The sequence below is a fragment of the Lolium rigidum genome, chromosome 3, assembly GCF_022539505.1.
Source record: "Lolium rigidum isolate FL_2022 chromosome 3, APGP_CSIRO_Lrig_0.1, whole genome shotgun sequence".
In the NCBI taxonomy this organism is placed as follows: Eukaryota; Viridiplantae; Streptophyta; class Magnoliopsida; order Poales; family Poaceae; genus Lolium; species Lolium rigidum.
In genome coordinates this window covers 336,803,715-336,830,314 of record NC_061510.1, presented here as the reverse complement: position 1 = coordinate 336,830,314, position 26,600 = coordinate 336,803,715, and the positions used below count along the sequence as shown (strand labels likewise).

Genomic DNA, 26,600 nt, shown 5'->3' with positions numbered 1-26,600 from the left:
GCCAACCAAGACGCCCGGATCGCCCTGTCGAAGACGACGGCCGCAGCGAAGAAGAGGAACACAGATTTGGCGTTCCTGATGGGCGGCAACACGAAACTGATGGACGAGGAGACGAGGAATTGGTATGAGGGACATTGCAGCGACATCCTCCGGCCCGCTCCGGCCAGTTCTTCGTCGTCTCCGGCGCCTACCTCGTCGTCTTCCTCACCATCTACGATGTCGACTGCCGCTGCTTCAACGTCAACTGCGGCCGCGGCGTCGGCCGCCGCTTCGACCACGGCGTGTGACACCGCCGTGCCAGACGGGACTGCCGACGCCCCTGTTTCAGTGTAATTTCCCTCCGATCGCCGATCTGTGGCTGATCCTTTTGCCGATCGAATTTGTAGCGGGACGACGACTTGTTTGAATTTCGACTTTGTCCGCCGAACTTCGGGTGGACGACTGAAAATATGGTTCTCCCCACGAATTAATTTTGTCCAATCCGGCGGTTGTTTCGTCCGGATTTCGGCGTGGGGAGGCCAAACGAGTGGGGATGCTCTAATCTGATCATATATTTTGAGCAAACATGTCCAACTCTTAATATTTTTGAATTAACAAATATATTAATCTGATTGCAATACGAAACTGTTTGTTCTTTTTCGGCTAAAAGTTTATCCTTCGGTATATATAGGTTGCTTCACAACACTATTTGCTACTGTTAACTGTTCAACACATCCTAACATGATCCATCCAGCGGCGGCGCACCAAGATGACACACATCGGAGCGGCAGCCAAACGACGGTGCGGCGGCAGGAGGACGGCACGACCACGCCGCGCCTTCCAGAGACCAGAAATGAGCACCTGCTCAAATGCTATCTGACGCCATCATGCATCCGCGTCCTCGCACAAAAAAATACATCATCAGCAAAAGGGGCTACAGCCTTGGAACATCAGTGCCCGTACAAGGATCATCTGGTTCAGTGTAGTTCAGAAGCGACCTGGACAATCTCATCCTCCCCAATAAATCGTACAGTACATACACAGCCTCTCATAAAGGTAGCGCTTCAAGGAGTCAAAGAGATGGACTTTGCGATCGATGAGCTCCAGGTCCACCCGCGCGCCAACCCCGATCGTTGAATTGTGCCCTCGCTGACGCCTGACGGTGACCCAGAGCCGCCGTTGCAAAGTCAGAGCGGCGCCGAGCTTTACTTACTAGTACTATGCCCCCGTGCCTCTGCCGATTTATCACGCCCACAAAAGGAAATTGACCCGCGCGTGCGTTTGTTTGATCAAGTGGGCGAGGACGACGGCGCAAAAGGCAAGTTCTGGCGATGCCCCTCTCATTGTTCGTTCAGACACCAGAGTTCCACAAAATATTCAGTGGGAAACCCACTTGGTTAAACCAGTCATGGGGCCTCCGGTTTGGATCTTCGTCGGTGCCAACCATGAACCATGCTGAAGAAGTAGTCAAGCTGTACGCGGCCCTGTCAAACTCGCCCGTTTCCCAACCAACACCAACCCCGCGCGTGTCTATCAGTCTACGTCTCGTGGTAGGCCATGAAATTCAGATCGCCATGCTCTCGAGGTCACTCTTGCCCAGGCGATCGAGAAATTCAGATAAATTTTGAGCAGATAGTATATATTATTACCTTGGATAATGTTTGATTGCAGACAAGGCGAGGTCGAGAGATAGTATTGTTTTCCTGCTTAATCTGAAAAAACTAGGACGTCCGTATCGGAATAATATCCTGATCTTGTCTCACTCTGACACCCAATGACAGCAGCGATCAAGCTAAGCAAGTCAGAGCGAGCTTCCTCGAGCTGTAGCTGTCTGTGCTCACGAGTCGCGGGCCGACAAATGTCTCGCCGTCACCAATTTTTAAACCAAATCGGTCAACTCCCTCCCTCACATGCCGCCTCTTCTTTCTTCCTCTTCCCACTCTCGCCGGCGTCCCCATCGATCCCAATAAATCCACCCGCCCCTCGCCTCGCCGCTACGCAACCATGCTCGCGCCCCGCGAGACCCACTGCCAAGAACAGCCGGACACCGTACCACGATGGGGAAGCTCCTGCGCTCACCGCGCTCCCTCCTCGTCCTGCTCTGCTGCCTCTGGTGCCAGCCGTGGCTCCTCCGCGCCCTCCCGCTCTGCACGGACTCGACGGCGCCCGTGCCGCTCAACGGGACGCTCGGGTTCTGCCCCTACAGCGGGACCAGCTGCTGCGACGCCGCCGCCGACGCCGCGCTCAGGAAGCAGCTCCAGGCCATGAACGTCTCCGACGCCGCCTGCGCCGCCGTCCTCAAGTCCGTCCTCTGCGCGGTACGAACTGCTTTTATTTATGTCTTCTTGCTCCCTCCCATCAGTGGACCAAAGAAGAGGAGACCTGCTATTACTACTTCCAGCACGCGTGCTCACTGGGAGGGTGGACGCTACATGTTCGACCTTCTTCCTAAGCCGGGGAAGCCATACAGGGCTCCATCTGGGTATCTGGGCAGCTTCATCCCTCGTCATCGCAACTAGTCGTACTAGTGACATCCCATGCTATGCTAGTTTCATGCTATTCCGCTGTCTACTCCGCACATGCTATCGCCAACAACCAGCGAGGAAACGACGAAAACATTCATCTTAGCTGTCAAAAGGGAAAATATTTTTTTTTTGCTCTGATTTCATAATAGAAGCTGTGTTCCAGTTCGTCCTAGCACAGCATCTCTAGGTTTTGCCCAAACTGCTATATAGAGGAGAGGAGATCAAATTGGTATTTGGAGATTGGTCATGATATTTTGTTTCAAGTATACAAAAAATAATTATTTCAAACAACATTTTTTTAATTTACAAATTTCGGTCAAAGTTTTACTTTGGAGACCGACCGTGTCAACATCCTAAACTACCTATATTTTGTGAATCAGAGGGAGTGTGTTACGGGGTGATCGACAAATCCAAGACTGGAGCACCACAACTCTCATACTGTTAAGGACCATTATTTGTGGAAAGCTATTCTTTTATTGCATTTGGATTACTAGATTTAGGCTCATGCTATGTGTTATAAACTAGAGTATATACGCGGACCAACTTCAACGGAAAATGTATAGACGTGGTGGTTTTGTTGCTCTTAAGACATATGTATTTGCATTCTCTTATAGTTTTGCCCACAGATATCCCTGTTTTTATAGAGAGCAGCTAAATGTTCATTCATGAAAATGAAGTGCAGAAATGAATGGCTGGGAACATCCCAGCCAGTGTACAAGGTTACTCATCAGAACCTAGTGTGGTCATACATGTCAGGAAGCCAGTAACCTTCACAAGCTCTGTATTCAAAAGAAACACACCCACCAAAGCTCCAATATTTATTTGAGACTAGAGCTGAAACGGCCACATACTGAACACTATCATTCAGCACGCTTAACGGATACCCCCTTATTGCCTTAATGCTGCATTTAGCTCTTCTGAACATCCTTAAACCCGTACTAACAGATTTTGTTTTGTTCTGTTTTCAGAAATGCAGTCCATTTTCGGCTGAGTTGTTCAACTCAAGCTCAAAGATTCGGATGGTCCCTCTTCTGTGCAACAATACCTCTTCAGGAAGCTCTGCTCAATCAAAAGATTCCACACAAGACTACTGCAAACTTGTTTGGGAAACCTGCAAAGATGTGACAGTACTCAACTCTCCTTTTCAACCTTCCTTGCAAGGAAGTGCACAACTACCTAGCTCGTCGTCAAAGCTTACTGATGTCTGGCAATCAGAAAACAACTTCTGCTCATCATTTGGTGGCTCGTCTGATGACCAGTCAGTATGCTTCAATGGAAATGCAGTTTCGTTTAACACTACCGAACCATCACCCTCCCCGAAAGGGGTATGCCTTGAGAGAATCGGCAATGGGTCATACCTGAACATGGCCCCTCACCCTGATGGATCCAACAGAGTTTTCTTGTCTAACCAAGCTGGAAAGATATGGTTGGCAACTGTCCCAGAACAAGGTTCTGGAAACACTCTACAATTTGACGAGGCCAGCCCATTCCTTGATCTAACTGATGAAGTGCATTTAGATTCCGAGTTTGGACTCATGGGCATAGCATTCCATCCAAAGTTTGCTACCAATGGGCGCTTCTTTGTTTCCTATAATTGTGATAGAACTCAGTCACCTAACTGTGCTGGTAGATGCTCATGCAATTCTGATGTTGACTGTGATCCTTCAAAGCTCGGCACTGATAATGGTGCTCAGCCATGCCAGTACCAAACTGTCGTGTCTGAGTATTCTGCAAAAGGCTCCTCATCAAATGTTTCTGCGGTATGGATTTGGACCCACTTCGGCACAGATCTTGTTATCGTTGTTCTTTTCTCACCCCTTATTTCGCTGTTGGTATTTTCTTATACCCCCAGCGACACAATGCAGCGTGTCTCTGAAATGAATGAAAAAAATAGAATACAACTAACATTTGAATATCATCCTCATTATTAATTTCTTTTGTAGACAACATCTGCTAATCCATCGGAGGTTAGCAGGATATTTACAATGGGGCTGCCGTATACAGCTCACCATGCAGGACAAATTCTTTTTGGACCTACAGATGGGTATCTGTACTTTATGATGGGGGATGGTGGAAACAAAGGCGACCCTTTTAATTTCGCTCAGAACAAGAAATCGCTTCTGGGAAAAGTAATGAGGCTTGACGTTGACAATGTACAAAGTAAGTTGGTACTAGTAATACAGATCTTGTTTCCGCTGCTGTCATATTTGCGTTCTTTTCACTATCATCTGTTATAATTTTGGGTTTTCCCTTAGTATCATGGTATTTGATTAAGGCTACTCGATATTTTATTAATCATACAATTTTTCATTTGACAAAACCATTTTTATTAAATTGTGGATGTGTTATTATTCTGTTTAAAGTATAGCACTATCCTAGAATAGTATTAAGCAACGTTACTGAACGATCAACAAGAAAATCAAATCCATGAATATATGTATTTTTGTGAGGGAAATTTGGGAATATTAGGATCATGTCATTTCCATCTAATTATTTTGTGAGCAGATGTTAGGTATGTTCCGATGGTTGCAATTCTTATGCTAAGACCGTGATAATGATGTCTTCCCTGCTGATTTTACATCTGAATAAAGACATTTACTTACTAATTGGATGTATGTCAAGCGATAATGTTGATTTAACACTGATGGGATTACGATCCTTCTCTGGAAGCTGATCTATTGTTTTTAGCTTTCAGTTGAAGTTACACTATCAGATGAAACTGACGTTTTAGAAGTTTTATAGACAAAGAAAACTGTAGCATGGGGAGTTAACACGCACACTAAATTTTTAACTTCGGTGTCTTTTTGCTCTTATATCCTTCTAATATTTTGTTTTCAGTCCCGAAGCAAATCAGTAACCACAGCTTGTGGGGTAACTATTCAATTCCAAAGGACAATCCGTTTGCTCAAGATAGTGATTTACAACCAGAGATTTGGGCCTTGGGTTTTAGAAACCCATGGAGATGCAGTTTTGATTCTGAGAGACCTTCCTACTTCTACTGTGCAGATGTTGGGCAGGTACATTCAAAATTGTAGGCATCAAGTTGTCATTTAGAATGCTAGTTGCTCAATTTTGATTGAATAGGGTAGCATGTAATTAAGGTGAAGCTGCTTAACTATACTTGCTGATATGGTCATGTATTATTTTGAATTTATATTGCATTTGGTATTCTAGGGCTTTGACTGAATTTTTTCATGAGTATCTGACACGTAGCTCAATAAACTTATGTTTTCCCTTTTTAGGGATTAGCTCTGTAATCTTTATTAGTGCACTAAAGTTTGAAATTTCCATATGTTTAGCATTCCTTGATCAGCTACTGTAAACGTATTGCTTAATTAAATAAAACAAAATGATTATCCTACTTTCAGTCACATGGTGGACTATGGGGGAAACATTCTTTATACAAACAAACTATAAAAATGAAAGTTCACAAAATATGATGACTGCAGAAACATTTTATGTCAATGCTGAAATGTGTGACAAGATAAAAGCTGAAACATGCTTTTGAATAAACCATAATTTCAAAGGTTGACCTCGGTCAGAAATTGCATTTTTGTTTGTCCATGAAACTTCAATTTTTTTTACTGCATATTTGCAGGATGTATATGAAGAGGTAGACTTGATCTCCAAGGGTGGAAACTATGGCTGGCGGCCATACGAGGGCCCATACATTTATCATCCAGAATGGACTCCTGGAGGGAATACATCACTTAGTTCCATAAATGCCATCTTCCCTGTCATGGGTTACAACCATTCTGCTGTGAACAAGAACGTTGGGTCTGCATCAATTACAGGTGGATATGTCTACCGAGGGTCTACCGATCCCTGCTTATATGGAAGGTATGCATTTTTGCCTGTGAGGAACTTCAGATTACATTTCCTTGTTTTAGAGGAACCTATATCTAGAATGATACAAAACCTTTTCCATCTTTTCCTTTATTAACTGAGCAATTTCCGCATTTCTAGTCTTATTAGTGAAATTTCTGCTAGTGCACTCAAATTTATGGTTTTGGAGTCAGTACGCCACCTGATATATCATTACTATACCATCTTGAAAACCAATAGTACAATTTGGTTGTGGCAAACATTGTATGCCTAATTCCTGATTATAAGCATTTCAGTATATAAGAGGTATGCATTCACCAAGGTGCAGTTATCTTAACATGAATAAATAAATGTGCAAACAAGTAAAAGTGTGAATTTCGCACGGTGAGCCTTGTTCTTCAGTCCCCACTTCGTGCACTGTGAGCATTATTCTTCAGTCTCCATTTAGCCAGCGAATTCATGCTTGTCTTGCTAGTTTCTTACTCTCTGCATCTACGACATACAACCTGCAAGCAACTTGGCCTTACAGGCTTTACCACCTCCCCACACATGATTTCAGGTATATGTATGCTGATCTATACGCATCAGCGATGTGGACCGGCGCTGAGACACCGGAGAGCAGCGGGAACTACACCTCCACCCTGACACCATTTAGCTGCTCCAAGAACTCCCCGATACCCTGCGAAACGGCAAGCGGAAGTCCTCTCCCCTCCCTGGACTACGTGTTCTCCTTCGGCGAGGACAACAGCAAGGACGTCTTCCTCTTGACGAGCAAGGGTGTCTACCGTGTCGTCCGGCCTAGCTTGTGTGGCTACACTTGCCCCACGGAGAAGCCGGCGACCGATGATGGAACGATGTCACCCTCTGGCCCTTCATCGTCAGGATCGGTGACACGGGTAGGGAAGTTGGTGGCGGTAGCCTTTGCGTTTGTTGTATATACGTTGTACTTTTGATCTCTGTGAATGTGTAAAATAGTAGTATTGGTTTGTATCCTATTTTTGTTGTTGGTAATTACAATATAGGCATGAGCAGTTTTCTCCCAGTTTGGATGTAGAAATCGGCTGTTATGTGACGCTTGACTTTCAAACTATTTGTGGCTTATGGCTTTCGGTACCCTTTAGTCTTTGTTCATGGAAACAGACCTCTAACGTGGAGGAGAGAAGTTAGGTAACCTACACCTCCCTAACTTTTCTTTTCCACATCTATATGATTAAGTCAAATTTGATCTATTAACTAGCATAATATATGTAAGCCATATCCATTTATAATAATTACTTACAATCAAAATTATCACTGTTTTTTTTTAGTTTATACGATTTATTTGTACAGTAAATATGTACGGTGATTTGTTACAGTTAGAGGATCTGGCTCCCTTGTTCATGACACTGGAAGGAGTTCAAACTATGTAGCTTTTTATAAACCTTAGTGATAGATTCATGGTTGCCATCTTTACCTTAAATCGTGACGGGGAACTGGGATGTGTCTGTTGTTGTGAATGAGCAACTAGTATTCACAGAGGGCCATAGGCCAGTACATGTACATGTGTGACAATGTGCAGGTAAGCCCCTCATACACTGGGGAATAACGGAAAAGGAACTATACAACTCTAACACCCCCCTCAAACTCATGGTGGATCAACAACACTGAGTTTGGAGAGAAAGAAACCATGCTGTGCTCGAGTCTGGGACTTGGTGAAGAAGTCAGCAAGCTGAAGCTCTGAAGGCACATAATGAGGAGCCATAACCTGATGCTGCACAGCATGACGCACATAGAAGGCATCAACACCGATGTGTTTGGTGAGCTCGTGCTTCACCGGATCACGCGCAATGCTGATGGCACCAGTACTGTCCGATAAGAGCGGAGTCGGAGCGTCAGCAGAAACACCAAAGTCCGCAAGTAACCAGCGTAACCAAGTCACCTCAGCCGTCAAGAGAGCCATCGCTCGCAACTCAGCCTCGACACTCGAACGAGAGACTGCAACCTACTTCTTGGTCTTCCAAGCAATGAGAGAGCCACCAAGAAAGACACAAGAGGCGAGAAAAGACTTGCGATCCTCCGGATCGCTAGCCCGAGTAGCATCGGAGTAGGTCCGGAGCCGTAAGGAGCTGGATCGAGGAAAGAAAAGCCGACGGGAGATAGTGCCACGAAGATAGCGAAGGACACGAAGAAGATGACTATAGTGGACACTAGTGGGAGCAGCCATGAACTGACTCAGAATGTGCACCGGGTAGGAGATGTCGGGACGTGTGACAAGCAAGGTAGACAAGACTCCCAACCAAGTGACGATAGCGAGTCGGGTCCGGAAGAGGATCACCATCGGTGGAACGGAGGTGGACATTGAGCTCCATAGGAGTCTCGACAATGCGCTCATCACCAAGAGCGGCACGAGTGAGAAGGTCCCGAATATACTTCTCCCGGGAGATATAGAAGCCATCGGAGGTAGAGGAAACCTCAAGGCCAAGAAAGTAGCGGAGAGGACCAAGATCGGTCATGAGGAACTGATCGCGAAGACGAGCCTTGACAAAGGCAATGTACTCAGGGTCATCGCCTGTGATGATCATGACATCAACATATAGAAGAAGCAGAGTCCGACCACGAGAGGATGTGTGGACAAAAAGCGCAGGGTCATGTGCGCTAGGGACGAAACCAGCAGCGATGACTACAGAGGCAAAACGCTGAAACTAGGCGCGAGGGGCTTGCTTAAGGCCATAGAGAGAGCGCCGGAGACGACAGACCATGCCATCGGGAACAGAGTAGCCAGGAGGTGGCTGCATGTATACCTCCTCACTTAACTCACCGTTAAGAAAAGCATTCGGCACATCAAGCTGAGAGACAGACCAGTGGCGAACAGAAGCAACGGCAAGAAGAGTACGAACAGTGGTCATGTGAGCCACGGGCGCAAAGGTCTCGTCATAGTCAAGGCCATGCTCCTGCTGAAAGCCGCGAGCGACAAGTCGAGCCTTGTAGCGCTCAAGAGAACCATCAGAGCGAGTCTTGATCTTGTAGACCCACTTGCAGGTGATGGGACGAACAGAGGAAGGAGGAGTGACAACATCCCAAGTGCCAGTACGCTCAAGAGCAGCAATCTCCTCAGCCATCGCTAGCTGCCATTCGGGATGAGCAAGGGCATCCCGATAAGAGGTCGGCTCAAGGACAGCAGAAAGACCGTAGTGAGTGGGAGAATAGCGATCAGGAGGAGGACGAGGACGAGCATGAAGATGGTGAGTCGGCTCGGACGGAGAGGGCATCACATCAGAGGTAGAGGGCATGTCAGGAGAAGCAGCATCATCCTCACGGGGACGACGGGAGTAGTGAAAAGGGTAGGGAGGGACGACCGTAGGCGAGGAAGGTGACATGGGAGAGGAAGATGTGGAGGGTGGGGACGGTGGTGAGGGAGGAGAGGGGGGTCTGGCGGGTGAAGGAGGAGAAGGTGGTGAGAGACTCGGCAGAGTAGGGACCGGAGGCACAGGAGGAGGCGAGTCGGGAAACATGAGAAAAGAGATATCATCCACCGAGAAGGAAGAGGAGGAGGGACGCGGGTAGAAGGGACGGGACTCATCAAAAGTGACATCCCGAGAGATGCGCATCCGACGACCAATAGGATCCCAACACTTATATCCTTTGTGCTCAGGGCTATAGCCAAGGAAGACACACTCAACCGATTGAGCACTCAGTTTGGTGCGTTCACGAGGAGCAAGAAGAACATAGCAAACGCAACCAAAAAGACGAAGGGTCGAATAATCAGGAGTGCGACCAGTGAGATGCTCAAGAGGAATACCACCCTACAAGGCTGTGGAGGGCTGAAGGTTGATGAGATAGGTGGAAATAGACACAGCCTCAGCCCAGAAGTGAGGAGGGAGAGAGGCAACGATCATCATCGCACGTGCCGTCTCAAGCAGGTGGCGATGCTTGCGCTCAGCCACGCCATTTTGGGCATGGGCGCCAGGACAGGAAAACTGGGCAAGAGTACCCTGCTCAGCAAGAAAACCACGCAGCAGCTGGAGATATACTCACCGGCAGAATCAGCCCGAAAGACACGTACGGGCGTGGAAAACTGAGTATGGACCATGGCAGCAAAGCGCTTATATATCGAGAGAACCTCGCTGCGAGAAGTCATAAAATAAATCCAAGTGTGGCGAGAGAAGTCATCGATAAAAAGAACATAGTAGCGGTGACCCCCTTGGAAGCAAAGGGAGCCGGACCCCATACATCGGAATGGACCAAATCAAACGGACGCCGAGATACAGACTCACTAGTAGGATAAGGTAACTGATTCTGTTTACCAAGCCTACAACCCTGACAACCCTGAAGCGAGACATCTCCTGAGACAGGCCCCAGAAGACCTCGACGAAGTAAAGATGATAAGCGTGAACCACAGAGATGGCCAAGACGGTGGTGCCACTGCTGAAAGGAGGCGGTGGTGGAAGTAGCAAGCACGCATGGAGCGGTCGATGGAGTGTGGGAAGAAGGAACATGAAGCCGCTCAAGTTCCCAAAGTCCCCGGGAGTCACGGCACCGAGGGCCAGCCCCAACCGGGGCCCGAGTGTGAGTGTCCCGAACGGAACAAGAATCAACATCAAGAATGACCCGACAACCAGAATCGGTGAGTTGGGCAGCGGAAAACAAATTCATGGTAAGACGGGGAACATGAGAAACATCGAGAACGGAAAAGGAGGAAGTAGAAAGAGTGCCACGACCGGCAACAGGGAGAGAAGTGCCATCGGCGATAAGAACACTAACGAGGAAGAGGAAGAGGTCGAAGAGAAGAAAGAGAGGAAGAATCGGGAGACATGTGAAAAGAAGCTCCGAATCCGGAACCCACGAAGATGTACTCGATCGTGGAGAGGAAACAGCTGCGGAGGCAGCAGCATTCCGTCGAGCGGCAGCCGGAGGAGGCAAGGAGGCGCTGAAGTCGCACTATATCCTGCTCGGTGAAGCCGGTGGTGACAGAGTGCGAGGGTGGAGCACGAGGAGGCACACCACGCCGCTTCCGGTAGCGGTCGGACTCAAGGTGACCAGGCCTCCGACGGTGAGTGCAGAACCGAGGAGGGCGAGAGCGACCCCCACCGCGAGAAGAGCGGGCTCCTCCAGAAGCAGCAGGCACTGGTGTAGGAAGAAGCGGCGGGGAAGGAGCAGGGGGACCTCGAGCAGCAAGAACAGAAGGTGTCCCAAGCAGACCAGCACCACGCAGACGAGTCTCCTCAGCACGAAGCTCGGTCGAGCACCTCCGAGATAGGAACACGGCCTCGAGCAAACAACCGAGCACGACGAGGCTCAAACTCCGGGCGAAGTCGAGACAGGAACTCATGGATCCTCCGGAAGTCCATATCCGAACGTATCGTCCGGCAACACCGGCAAGTACCACATACAAGACCGCGAAGGGAGTCAAGCTGGCGCCGGATCGCCGCACTCCGGGTGTAGAACTCATCAACGATGAGAGTCACCCTGCTGAAAATCATGCTCCCGACGCAACACGGATAAGTACGAGAGAATCCCCGTAGGGCTGATAGCGCCGACGAAGGTGAGACCACATCTCGGCGACGGTAGCGAGGCCCATAAACTCGAAGCAAGCCGTGGCCGAACACTCGCGAAAGAACAGCGGCAGCTCCGGCATCCTCATCACACCACCGAGTAAAGGTAGCCAAGCTATTCCGGTAGGAGTCAAGAGCCTCGGAATAGGCAAGTACCGCTCATCATAAGCCTCATCGGCAGCCAGTCTCGGCGGACTTGGCCGCGTCCCGATCAGCCTCGCGTAGCATCCTCGGCAAGGGCGTGTGGCACAGACGGTGGAGTAGGAGGCACAGGAGCAGTAGGATGCGGCGGACAAGAGACCTCGCCAGTAAGAACACCCCACAGCCGAAGGCCACGCATGTGAATGCGCATAAAGGCAATAAACTCCCCATAATTGGTACCATCAAAGATCACAGGGCACCGGGGAATACTGACATACCCAGATGAAGATGATGCCATCTTCCTGCAATTTTTTTTTTTTTGCTCAGATCACGGTCCGGATCGGGATCTCAGGCTGGCCGCCCGTGACCGCCAGAGACAGGCGGCGTGACCGGCAGCGGTGCGGCGCCGGAGACGGGCGGCGCGGCCGGCGGCGGGGCGGCGCCGGAGACGGGTGGCGCGGCCGGCGGCGGTGCGGCGCCGGAGATGGCCGGCACAGCCGGCAGCGAGACGGCGCCGGAGATGGCCGGCACGGCCAACAGCGGGCGGCGCCAACAGGGGACGGGTCGGCGCCGACAGAGGGCTAGGCGGCGCCGGCGGAGGTCGGGGCGGCGCCGGAGATGGCCGGGGTCGGGGCGGCGCCGGAGATGACCGGAGATGCCGGCAACAGCACCGGAGATGGCCGGATTGGCTCGATTTTGAGCTCAAAATTTGACGAAAAAGGGGAAGAAAGAAGAAAGAGGAAGAGGAGCAGCGGCGGCCGGAAGGATCATCGGCGGCGGCGTGGATCGAGCACGGAGTTGCAGCGTGCAAAGAGCTAGACCTAAAGCTTTGATACCATGTTGTGAATGAGCAACTAGTATTCACAGAGGGCCCATAGACCAGTACATGTACATGTGTGACAATGTGCAGGTAAGCCCCTCATACACTGGGGAATAACGGAAAAGGAACTATACAACTTTAACATCTGTCACGTCGACTGTTAAGCTGCAGATGAGATGGATCCTATTTGCACTGTAGAAAAATGTATGCAGCATCATAGGCCGATGCATAGCCAGGGTATATGATTCTTCAATACCTAGTACAGCAGTTCAGCACGAGAATCCTGTGAAAAACTTGCCCAGTACAAATACTAAAAGGTGGACAGAATCTTTAGAATAACATCACAAATATCTGAACCTTAGCGATGAGCATACTGGATCGGCACTTTGGCAGCCAGGCTTCTCGCATTTCTTTGCCTGGTATATTTTTTCTCGATAAAATATACTTTATTATTTAAAAAGGTTTAAGTATTACACATGGTTTCTGTATAATTAAAATGCACATAGCTGCATAAGTCTAACAAAAAGGTACATAATAATAATTTGCAATACAGATAATCGTAAAAAAAATTGTAAAGAAACCTATGGACATAGAGAGCCAATCATAGATCACAGTGTCATTCACGTTGGATAGAAATATCACTTGTCGTGTCCTTTAACTGTGTGGACATATCTATAAATACGTCTTGATTTGATTTTCCACACGTTATAGAGACAACTATGAAGAAGCAAAGCGGTGCACATGTAGGTAAAATGAATGAGATAATTTTTTTTATCATTAAAACCTTATCATTCTACATAGTCCAACAACCAAATAACGGTAATCGTTCTGACCGTAATAAGAATTCTAAACCTAGATGAAGACCGCGTAACCAATGCCAAATATATTAGCAAGCTATACGGTGGATACAAGATAGAACCTATTTAAATAACCAACCATATAAATCTAGCAAGTTTACACTGAAAACTATGTGTTTGATTGTCTTATCATGATGACAAAATATATATTTTATACTTTTGCAGATATTCAATCCGGCTTCCGGTTCATATGCTCCCTCTACCCAAAAAAATATATTTCTAATTATCAAAAAAATTCAACAATTTTTTTTTGCATATATGAGGCCTCGACAATCTATGTGCGTTCGTAAATCTCGACAATCTAGGTGCGTTTGTACAGTTTTGCGGAAAACCATTTTTTTGTGGTCAACGAAAAAGCCAAACATGTCTCACAAAAATCCTTGTTTTGAGCATCAAGTTTTGTCCTTTGCCACAGCCCAAACTACAAATCGATTTTTCATAGAAAGAATTTGTGCGCACATGAAGCATGTGAAGATGTACACGTAAATTTTTCGTTTGAATATTTGAATATTTTACTTACAGGTTATTTTAGGTGTAGACGATGTTTCCGTCAACAAGAAGATGTATGTGGTGACTTCGACAATTTCAAGATCCGTTAAATTCATTTTGGAACTCAATTTCTCGGAGGTACTCGTAGAGGTAGGTTGTGCGTGTGTTCATAGGAGTGAGTGTATGTACGTAGGGTTTTGAAAAAAAAAAGTTATTTTTGACGATGATTAGTCTTCTGTAAAAATAAAATAAATATTTTTGTAACTAGAACTTATTCTTCAATTTTTATTGTTATCGACGAGTGGCACCTTTTGCTTGACCAGGCCACACGAAATGTGCTTGTTAAAGTTCAACGGAAATTCGTCAGGCCCTAGTTGGACTGTTGCCAAACCATTCCCTTCTCTAGATCCCGGTGATGCCGCCAATGGCGGCGACACCTGGGCGCTGCCGTGAAGCCCGGCCGACGACGCTGCTGGCCCTAGCAGATGAGCTCCTGGAGGAAATCTTCCTCCGCCTCCCCGGCGCGGCGGACCTTGCGCGCGCCTCCATGGCCAGCGTCTCCTTCCGCCGCCTTATCGCGGACCACGGCTTCCTCCGCCGGTTCCGCGCCGGCCACCTGCCGCCTCTCCTAGGCGTCGTTCCTTCCCGCCACCGGCAGGACGATCCGGCGCATCTAGCCCAGCGTCCGCACCCCTCCGCCGCCGCCGCGAGCACCTTGGCCGGTTTTCACGCGGCCGACTTCTCGTGCTCCTTCCTCCCCTCCCCGAAGCGGTGGCACAGGCGCGACCTACGGGACGGCCGCGTCCTCCTCTCGGGCGTTCCGGAGGGAAGCAAGTTGGATTGCCGCACCTTGGTGAGGGAATTGACCCACTATACCGGCGCTACGTGCTGCTGCCTGCCATCCCCGACGACCTCGCTGCTTCAGTAGTGCAGCCACAGCGTTTTGAGCCCTTCCTTGCTCCTACGGCCGCCGCCGTGGAGGACAAGAAGGAGGATGGCATGTCATTCAGAGTTATCTGCTTGGCCCAGTGCGCAACCAAGCTGGTTCTCTTCATCTTCTCTCGTGGTCGTGGTGCTGGAGCTGGACAATTAATGGCGCTCTGTTGTTACATTTGACAATTGGAACGCGCGCTCTGGTGGCAGGATCGGACAACTGGGCTCCATGCGTGGCATACTCGTGGCCACTACGCACACGGATGCTTCTGTTGGGCGTTTTGTCCTAAAGGCATGTTGATCGTGCTCGACACACGTACTATGGATTGTGAACCTAGCTCCCACATGGTGGCAGCAATCAGATGCAGGTTGTCATTCTAGAGGCAGGGAACGGAAGGCTTGGGATGTTTGAAACGAGTGAGTTGAATCTCGTCTGGTATGGTACCAACGAAGGGAAGGCGCGTCCGGCTTTGTTTTTGCGTCAATCCCATTTGTTTTGGGCGGGCCGATTTCAGTTGCCAAATACTCCTAGTACTCACTTAATTCGACTCGGCCCCAAACCCACCCGTGCTACCGATTGAAACCGAACCCGTCCTGCTCTGCTCCTGCATCTGAATACCTCACTAACTTTCTGCAAGAAAAATACATGTGTCTCTGTGTGGGTCTTTCTGCAGCTTTGGTCCCCTTTGTGTGTGTGTGTGTGTGTGCTGCTTAAGATGAAGACACCTGCTGCTCACATCCCTGATGCCGACGCCTCCGCAAGCCCTAGCGCGGCCTCAGGGATGAGGAGCTGCAGTTGAGTTGAGTACCGCGAGGCGGGGTCGGAGAGGAACCACGAGGAGGTGGTGGTGCCCAACGGCATTCACAAGCGCCCCTGCACGGCCTCACGGGGAATTGCTCCGCTTGCTGCACATGGAGCCGCCTTGACCCTAGCGCGGCGGTGAGCAACCCAGGGAGGACGCAGAGCTGCACTTGGGTGCCGCTCGCGATGCGGCGTCCCACCGGAACCAGGACGACGAGGTGGCCAACTGCATCCTTAATTTGGTGGCTGCGCATCGAGCATGAGGTCTCCGCCAAGACCCTCATCGGCTCCTGCCACTCACTATTCTCCTCCGAGGACCTCACCTACCAGGTTACCACCGCAACCATCCTCTGATTGGTTCGATACACGCTGCCATGCCTGTTTTTCTTTGTTCACCTGCTTAATTACAAAAATCATGGATCAACTCACTGAGTGATGTTTGCATATAGTTTGCCGCTGCTGCTGAAAAAGAGCTATCACCTATCAAAAATGAAGGAAGATAGCAGTATACCTTCAGCCACATGGTATTCGTTTCTGTCTGCAGCTTAATTTGGTTGGTCCCCTGACTACAAGGTTGTAAGTACTCATTGCTGCATTGCTTTTTGGTTGCAGAGACCACAAATTCGCTCCTCCCCGGCCGATCTGGGTGTTGCTATCACCTCTCGACTATAAATATGCTGCCGGTGATCGAGCTTCAGATTTTTTCCTTATGGCAGTGTATGGTATTTCCCTTTGATAGGAACCATGCTCCTGTGTGGCTGTGTATGTGTGTTGTGCAACAGCAAACTGGTTATCCTTACTTAGTTGATTAATTACCCTCCTTACATGCCCTGCTGGTTGTCTAAATACTCACTTTTGTTTCCAAAATACTCACTGTTTTGTCAAGCGGTAGTTATTGCCTATGCTATCTTTGGTTTTGGTAAGGATGCCATTATCGTTGGTTAATTCAAGGGCAAAAGAGGAAAACTTTGTTCTAAAACTGACGTTTTATTGTTGCTTCATCATTTTGTATTTTATTGACTGTACCATCATCTATTTTGGGGTCTGATCTGTACTTCAAAATTTATTTTACCTACTAACTTCTTACTATTGATGCACCCCGCATGTGGTGGCGATAGTCATGGCTGCATGCTGGCGAGTGTACGTGTGTGTGTACCTCAGCTGATGCCCACATCAAAACCGTAATCCCATTCTTTGTTTTTTGATTTTCAGGTAGAGAACAAGTCAAGACCTCAAGTACCCATGTAGGATTCTCCTTTTAGGCTTTATGTGATGCTCCCTATGTCCCATAACATATGATGGTTGTAATAACATCTTACATTACGGGACAGCGGGAGAACTGTTTTACTTCCTGTATACTTCCGAATTGTCTTGTAACATCCTTTTTGTCATCAGAACTTGTAATATTAATTGTTCCCTTCCCTGTGTTTGTTATCTCTGTTTTTAACTTGCTTCTCTACAACTAAACCTCATGTGTTGAATCCTATATGTATTTAAAACATCACAAAAGTTTTGCTTTATTATTAACATTGTGCCTTTTTCTTCTTCTTGTATCCATTATTTGTCTTGTGATCGAGATGTCCAAAAATTAAGTTAGGTCAAGTCAAAAATTTGAACTCGATCTCTTGCTAATTAGTGTTCAATAGATCCAACTTAGTAACTAATATAGGTGGTTGGCCTATGAGTTGCCCACCTTGGCTTTAATCCTGTACAAGTCGAATCATCAAGCAATAAAGAAAGAACATGCATCTAGGAGGATAGTTTGTACTTGATTTTGCCATTGCCAAAAACCATCGACATGAGGCGCAAGAAGCTAACCAGAGTTGCGCAAGAAGCTAACCAGAGTTGCAATGTGCGTGTCTAGCCGGGTTGGCATGACGTGCGAGATGACATGTAGTGCCAACAAAAGGTTTATCGTCAAACGGTGCTGCTTGTGTGATCGTGTTTCTCGCCGAACAGAATGTTACACAATATTGTCATGGATATATGCATTTTACTGTCAAAGCAAGAAGGTCTAGGCAGAACATGGTTTCCCGAAGACGAGTCTTGAACGAGGTTGTAGATGGGAAGGGACCTTTTGGCCTCGTCAGCCGCTACAAAATACGACTGGTTGTGGCAGGCGAGGGGGCACCCATCTAGGACTCGCTGGCCATGGAGACGCAAAGGCTGAGGAGCGTGCCTGCCCCGATGGCCATGTAAAGCTACTAGTATCTTTTTAATTTCTAAGCTACTTTTGAGAATAAAAGTATTAGCAAGGTTTTTTTATCTTTCTATTTATCGCGAATACTTCGACACACCATTAGCACCAAAACAAATCGATGGCAACAAATAATAATTACATATCATTTCATGTGGCACTTTCGTCGCCGCTAGCTATTGTTTCTACGAGATAGTTACTTACAATTTCATGTGCCATTTCTTTCTTGTGCATTAGTATTTTTTGCTAGAAGTGTTATTACCTTCTTGCGCACGAGATTGACCGGGACCTAGAGCTGAAGGGAGTTCGCGGGGGTGATGGAAGATGATCTGGAAGGCAATAAAGTCGCAGATCTTGTTGTTCCCGCGGTCATCGGCGATGAAGTTGAAGTTGAAGTTGTCCGGCTTGAGCATTGAGGCCATGGTGCCCCAATATGCAGGAGTTGAGATGGCCTAGGCCGCCTGCATGCAAACTAATCAAATCTACAAATGTATGCTGTCGAGGGATCCATGTTGGCCGGCGCGCTACGGCTCAACACATCGATTTTGACCTGGACTGTTAGCAGCATCTACATGAGACTCGCAGGAGTGGTTTTCACTAGCGAACATACTACTTCCTCATATCCATATTACTTGTTGCATAATTAGCATAGCATAAAATTATACTAAACTTATGACAAGTAATATAGATCATAGGGAATACTAGAAAACTAGCTAGCTAGCTGGCCTGTGTAGCAGACTAGCAGACTAGCAGTAGATCGAGGAGCTCGTTTTCATCTCCTACTTTGTTGCAAATTCCTGGATATGGATGAACTTACCCGATTTGGATGAACTTACCCGGAGTTCGATGCTTCACCAAAAGGCAGACGAAAGTAAATTCCACCACAGGAAGTCGGTAGCAATAACGGCACCACGGGGAGGCACTGCTGACATGGATGGACGAGCTCGACGCCGATGGTCGCTGGTAGTTGATACCGGCAATGTGCAAGCCCGATTCTCTTTCCTAAGGGCATCTCCAGGAGCCCGACGCAAACGGACGCTTTGCGTTCATTTGCATCCGGCCTAACACATAATGACCGATCTGGTACGCGGAGACGCAAACATGGCCTAAATTTGCGTCACGAATACGTCTCTGCGGACACTACGCGCGCGGACGCAACGCGCGACCTTGTATTCTAAGGCGGCCCCGCACGTCAGGGACAGCGAAATCGAGTGCCTTCATTCGCGTTTCACGATGGCGCGGGTCAAAGCCGAATCGAAGCACCGCAACCGTCGATCGACGCGCCTTCCCAAGCATAGAAACCGTTGCGGAAGAGCAACTGCCTTCACGACTTCCTGCCGCGGCACAATAAAAGTCTTACGTCTGCGCGGTCGGATCTCCAACCGGCCGCTGCCATTCATCTCTGCGATAGATGTCAGTGCCACTATCTTTGCCATCCGACTCCGACAGCGAGGGCAAAGCGTTCGGATGGCGACATTGGTGGGAAAGAGCTACCACACCGAGGAGCACAAGCCCCCTACCAAGCGATGGCCAAGGGGAGAGGGGGACACCGTTGCGGACATCCAGGAGGAGGAGGAAGAGGCCATGTGGGCACGGCTGCAGGCAGAGGAGGCGGCAGAGGAGGACATCCAGGAGGACGTAGTTGGTGCGCGTCAGCATCGGGAAGGAGAGGTTTGCGCTGCTGCCGCCCGCGGGCTCGCGCACCACAACCTCGCCACCACCACGCCTTGCAAGGTTCCATCCGCGGCTCTGCGATCGCCGTCGCTGGAGCGGAACGGGTGTCACAGATCTTACCCTTGGAGGTGTACCGCCACTGCGTCCTGCGTGTGTGGCCGGCGGGACTGCTGCCGCCGGGCTCACGCCTCCGCCATGACCGCCGCCACCGCTCCCTGGGGATCTTGACATGCCCTACGAACCTGGCTCTGATGCCAATTGTTGCCCTTGAATCTACGAACTCAAAGTCGATCGCAGAGAGAGAGAGAAAGACACGAGAGACTCAGGTTTTTTTTGTGCTGCACTGTGTTAGCAGCTTTTCGGTGTTCTCTTCCTTTATTCAACAGGAATTACAAAACGTGTCCGAGCCACGCGCCCCACTACCGATCATGCCATCCCATGATCCGAGCTTCGTGCTGAACGTGTCTACAAGCGAAACAACAGGATTGCTAACTGAAAGAAAGAGAAAAAAACGAGAAAGACTCGGGCGCTAATCACCCAGTCGTTTATCTGACGAAACTGACGAAGTGTCGTAAAGGACACCAGCCTAAATCCTAGAGCGCCAGGGTTTAAGACAACATAACCTGCTTGGCTGCTGCCGGTGCATATCCATCTACCATGAAAATTAAACAGACAATGGATATTTGTATTGGTGTGTCCCTCCGGTTGTATATGCGCATCATCCCGGCCGGAGTTTCCATTAATCGATCAGACAAAGAATCATGTCCAGCTTCTATGCGTCTCATGTATGAATTGCTAGGAGATTCATCAAGCCTTCTTGATCTAGTTGAATCCAATTATAAAATAACTGATAGTTTGATAGTTTGACTGTAGAATCCAGCATGTATACTCTCTTTCGGAACTCCAATAGATCAAGCAGGCGATCCAGTACGTCATGTGGATGATAATAATTATTTTTATCTGCCGACGCCTTCGCTTCTGGTTGATATCAAAATTTTCATAGACCAGGAGCCTTGTGTTCTTCAGCACTTCAGCGGTGCGATCGATCGACAACCATCCTAGGCTGAGGCTCGTTGTAGACATCATGCACGATCTTCATAGAGCACCTTTTTGCATCCAGACGACTCACCGATGCTGCCGTTGTTGTAAAGCCGCAGGGATCAATCAAACATAGAGACTCGAGATCTAGGACCCTTTGATTTTGCAAAACCTCAATTTGTGTTGGCTGTTACCCGCTGCCATGATTAAATAGATCGGAGTGTAGCAAAATAAATCACGGCTTATGCGCAGGCAAGAGATAGAGTTGTTTATTTTAAAGGGAAGAGATAGAGTTGTTGAGATATAGTGAAACCGTGGATTAATCTGTTCTTGTGGACGTGGGACAAAGGGTCATTGTATACGCGCACCGGCCGGCCGGATTAATCTTGGCCATTATTATGTTGCATGTAATCATGTCTAGCTAATCCACACCGTTGGTTGTTTGTTGTTTTAATAATATAATTATAATAGATTGAGGCAATATGGAAAATAGGAATGTGGTCTAGGGTTTTGGTTATCTATACCTAATAATAAAGGAGCTAAGGTTTCTGCCAAAATTTTCGTCCAACAATTTTTTGGACCGTTTTGCCCTCCCACAAAATCGTATAATACAGTCAATATGCCACCGCGTGTTAAAAATCAGTTCGTCCGTTCGTTTCGGCTTTGCGCAACCCCACCAGATCTCGATGGAACGGGTGTATCGTAGACTCGTAGAGGGCACCGACGAGTCCCAGGGGCACACAAATACGATCGATTGGTCCTGGGCACGCCGCTGCTGCCTCCTCATATATCCAGGGAAAGAACGCCCCCTCTCCTCTCCAAATTAGATCGAAACCCCATCGAAACCCTAGCAGCACGCACCTCAAGTCCGACGAGATCTTTTAAGCCAAAGCAATCCCCCATACATCGGGACACAGAAGCAATCGCGAGGACATCGATCATGTCGTGGAGCACACGCGCCAGATAGACCAATGGAACCTCATGGTAACCTAGGGGAGAGGCGGAGAGCCGACAGCCGCCGCGATCTTCTCCGTGCACGACGATGGGCCGCTCGCCACTATTTTTTTTTCATCTGCCGTGGACTCGTGCGGTTTGTTTTGTCCGTCGGGGGCACCCCGTTCTGGAAATCCATCGACGAGATCCTCTTCCCAAACCTCCTCCAGCAACATCGGTTGGCGATGATGACATAGCCTCATGGAGTCCAGCAACGGGCGACGGGATATGACGCTAGAGAAGATGTGCTGACTTGAGATGCAGGGGAACCGAGGCAGTCGCCGTAGCGTCTCAAATTCTGCGCCCCACGCGCGACCGATCAAACAGCCAGCATGCGGCTCGCTACGATTACTTACTTGAAGCTGGACGTCGGGCTGCTTGAGGAGCCACGCGGCTGGCGGCTCGCAATGGCCTGTGACATGCTATGAGGACGAGGTAGGTTTGGAGCCGGACGAGTATGACATCGAGCTGCTCGCGGAGGCCATCATGCCGCCGCCGGCTCGCCATGTCCAGCGACAAAAGCTGATGACAAACGCGCGATCGATAATCCCCACGATCGCCGTGGATCTTAACGCGGTCGCGAGGGTACACTCGGTGGTTCCGCCATCCCCGCGATAGCCGCGTCCACCACGCTGCCCAGCAGCTGATCTAGCGCAGCCTCGGCCAAGCACTAAGTCTACTTCATCATCTCTGTTGGCCGTCCCGCTGCTATTTTGCAACTCTCGCAGAGCCACGTTCAGGGTTGGAGTTGGAGCGTGGCCGGAACGGCTGCTCATTGCTCATCGCAGTGTAGGGGCGCGGAGATGGTGCTTCTCTAAATGTATCTCGAGGCTTCAGGTTGTGTGCATATTCAAAGTTATAATTTGACTGGCGCCCTATTGTCATACTGCGTGGTGAAATACATGATGCCGTGTGGTGCTGCGGGTGGATTCCTGCACATGAGGAGATGGGGTTGCACCAGTTTTCCACTAAGATAGTAAGACCACACATTTTGCTAGCAAGGTGAGTCTTCAGAGCTGAAACAAAGTTGCCTCAATGCTTGTGACATCCTACAAATTCCGATTTCAGTAGTTCATTGAGGGAAAGTAGCTAAAAAGGTAAGAATCTTGGTTTCAAATACACATATAATGTCTTTGAATTATTTGGAGGTTCAAACTTTTAAAAAAGGATTTCCTTCATAGGGTTTTTGGTTCAATGCCACACCATTAGTAACATTCCTAGCAACTTTTCAGTATACCTTTTCTCCAAAACTCAAACCAAGTAAAGGTTCGGTTGGGTCATTTTTTTCGTTGCAACGTACGGACATATTTCCTATCTATACAGCAGCATAGTAACGTTCTCGTCGCCTCGTTGTGTGCATTCATATGTCTCACCTTTGGAGCGTCATGTCCATACTGGCTTGTTTCCCTTCGGCCAAACATCGTTGATGTAATTTGTGCATGGAGCCCCTTTGTGTGGCGATTAGGGATGTGTGATGCTTGTTGATATCAATCATTGTTTAATTTGGCATGTGGGGCTTTCGGACGATCATAATTGAGGCCTTAATTACTGCAATGAGTGATCGTGGACTCGCAAGATAGCTCGTAATCATATGAGAACGACTAGGTCGCCGCCCGCTGAAGCCTCGCTATGCACGCTTTGGTGCTTGTGTGTTCACTTTTGTGGAGAATTCTATGAATTCGACTTTATTTTGACAGAGAAGCCATCGGAAGCTGGAAGCTTTGGTTCTATTTTCAAGTGAATATATTTTTCTCATCCGCAGCAACGCGCGGGCATTGTCCTAGTATTTCACTAATAGAATATGGCTCTCACCTCCAAGATTAAAGGTTGGTTTGAACAAGTAGGATTTAATACTACTCTAGTATTCTCTAGGATAGACATGGCTATGGTTAGCATCTATAATCTCTCTCACTTCTAAATGTCTTGGAAATAGCCTAAGGTCCTACTAAAAAGATGATGATGTGATCCTCTAAATATATGGTTTGCCTAGGAATTCTACCTTGGTATCTTATGTATCTTGTTCTTCTGGAATTCTGATAAACCTGCGTCTTGTGGTATGCCTCCACCTCCTAGCTTCTTCATCTTGATCCTAGCTAATGTATGGGTGGTCACACGGTGATTTTCTTGTAACATGGTACTAGATGATCAAATGGATGAAGGGTGTGGCTCCTTTTACAGGCTTGGGCAAGCTCTAGTATCATGACACATAGGGAGTGACTCTTGTTTTGGTTTGACGAGTAAGGTGCTTGGTTGTCATGCCCTCATCCATAGCAATCCCTTGAGCATGAAGTGGCATAGCTTGGAATGCAAGTCATGTAGATATTTTCATCCTATGTGGCATGGATATTATACTCTCATATGATTTGTTTTTGGATAGCCAAGTGGCATTTGTAACTAGATGTCTTGTGAATGCTTTTATACTTGTGAATAATGCACCATATCATATATGATTGGATTTATGTTATAATATTGGTCAAAAGGTCAAGGTTGAGGGTTATTCCTCAATTTTGGATAGTTGGTGTTTGATTCCACCAAGGCATGATCATATGAGTTTTAAAATACTCATAATTAATTTTATTCAAATAGTTTAAACTATAATTTGTAATGTAAATGGATTTAGTTTTATGATATTCCATATATTTAATAAGTTATGATTTAAATAAGAATGTGTGGCTTATATGCACTTTAGACCTTGTGGTTTACCTTATTTGGTAATAAGTTTAGAAGTGAATTAAATTACACACAAAAGTAGTTGCTAACTTTTAAGTGTTAATAAGTTAGGGTTTGATTCTTAAAGAATGTGTTGTTGTAAGGAATACCATGTTATGATCCTTTATCGGATCAGGTATTTAATCCTCACTCAAGGTGTTGTGATAGTAAAGCTAATCCCATGTGATCTAGTCCATATATCAAATCATCTCTATCCAAAATAAGGTTTTAGCAAAGACCACAGTGAATTTTATAGCGCTTGACTTGATGATCTACTTCAGTTGCACCAAGCCAAGTGAAACTTTAGCTACTGTGACAAGTTTTATTTGAAAACGCGAAAATTCCCCGGATTTTTTATGCATGAATGCAATGCACACTTTGGTGTTCTCTCATTTTGTAGCCTCTAAACCTGGGATATTACAGAGAGCGTGCCCGCAAGGCCCTTGAAGAACAGCTGCAGGTCCACGACCCTGCCGCGCGCGCACTTGACGTCCGCCCAGGCGCCGGAGCAGGCGTCGAGGCTCGTCCCATTCGAGCCGCGCAGGAGCGTCCGTGCTTGGCCGCCAAACGGCATCGACTCTCTCCTCTATCTCCGGCCACGAGCCCCCTCCGCCAATCCCTCCAGCCATGAGACCCCCTCCGCGCCGCCCCTCTCCTTCCCTTTCCGCCGTCGCCCGTACCAGTCGACCGAGGACCGCACGGCCGCCGCGGAGCCCGGCCCCGGCGCGTATGCTTGTGGCGAGGGGAGGCGCTAGGGAAGAAAGGAGCCACGGAGCCCGGCCCTGCTGCCCCCCGCCGCCCACTCCCCCGTGGCCACCGCGCGCCTCGCCTGCCACGAAGCCCGACCCTGCCGCCCACTCCCCCGCGCCTCGCCTGCCGCCCGTGGCCGCCCCGCGCCTCGCCTCCCTGTCCCTAGCGAGAACCTCGCAGTAGCTTGGCCGCCTGAGCCACGGCAAGGTGCTCCGGCCTCCGGCCACCTGAGCCACGCCTGTGGCCGTCCTCACAGAGTCGCAACTGCTCCAGCCATCTGGAACTAGTACTAGTATATTTGGATCTTCTGCGTGTTGGGGAGTACTACTCGAGACTGACGTCCGCAGGCCATCCGCGTGTCCAACCGACGACCCAAACGGATGAAATGTGACATCCGTTTGGGTCTTAGCGTTGAAGATGTACTTAGTCCCTTGAGTTAGTCCACTTCACCTTATTTTACTTTACTACACTTACTTTTTTGCAGTAGCTTTACTCTTTGCGTAATGCTTTAGAGAATATATAGTTTACCTTTATCTTCTCATGGGTTCGACACTCAAATACTTATCAAATTATCCTATCCTACGGTGATCTCGTATACTTATGGGTTATCATCAAGTGCGCCGGACGCTCAGCTCCACACGGGAATCGACGTTCCTCGCGCGGGAACCGGTGAACCGCCGGCGGCTAGAGTCGACGGGACGCTAAAAATCGCCGCGTTTTGTTGTTTTCATGGCAACCTGAAAATATAAATACAGTATGAAAAAAGGAACCCGGGGCGAATTTGGTTTGCTAGGCCCGTGAAGCAATCCCCTCGCTTTCCCGTAAAAATGTGAGGGAGCTAGACCTAGATCTCACTCAAATCCCCTCGCTTTCCCGTTTGCTCGTCCCCGCCGCCCGCCGCCCGGTGGTTCCTTTTCGTCGACCTTGATCCAAAGGCAAGTAGGCACTCCCTATATCTATTAGTCCGTAGATGTAGTGTTACTCATCTATTAGTACCTGTAGGACGATTTTTGTTTTATTTTTGCGAAAGGGGAGGATTTTCTGCTCTAATGTTTTCCTTTCTGTTGTGGATCTGAAGGATTTTGAAGCAAGCTCGGTTTTTTCAACCATGAGCCTCCGGCGGTACGTGAATCTGTTGACGGAGAACGGCCATCAAGGCATCTATTCGCTGCGCCGCCTCAACAGCGACAATTTCTTCTTCCCGGCAAACGAAGCCGCAGAAAAGGCGCGAGATCTGCCCAGACTTGGGAGAGTGCAGCCACCCAACTTGCTTTCCTGGATCGCCCAAAAGAAGAAGAAGAAGGAACATGCGGCAGCTCTCTCAGGTCAGCAGGTGG

General features: G+C 48.4%; 1 protein-coding gene and 1 long non-coding RNA gene across 2 annotated transcripts; both read left to right on the top strand.

The window, feature by feature from the left end:
* The first annotated feature begins 2,036 nt into the window (after positions 1 to 2,036).
* Positions 2,037 to 7,449, top strand: LOC124697105 (HIPL1 protein-like). Its single transcript, XM_047229737.1, has 6 exons — positions 2,037 to 2,297; positions 3,473 to 4,264; positions 4,448 to 4,664; positions 5,343 to 5,521; positions 6,103 to 6,344; positions 6,889 to 7,449. Exons 1-6 carry the CDS (start codon positions 2,037 to 2,039, stop codon positions 7,280 to 7,282), a joined length of 2,085 nt encoding a protein of 694 aa, XP_047085693.1. The 3' UTR covers positions 7,283 to 7,449.
* An 8,648-nt stretch (positions 7,450 to 16,097) lies between these two features.
* Positions 16,098 to 17,319, top strand: LOC124700114. Its single transcript, XR_007001638.1, has 4 exons — positions 16,098 to 16,232; positions 16,352 to 16,426; positions 16,515 to 16,619; positions 17,115 to 17,319. It is a non-coding gene; the product is annotated as an uncharacterized LOC124700114 (long non-coding RNA).
* The last annotated feature ends 9,281 nt before the right edge of the window (positions 17,320 to 26,600 follow it).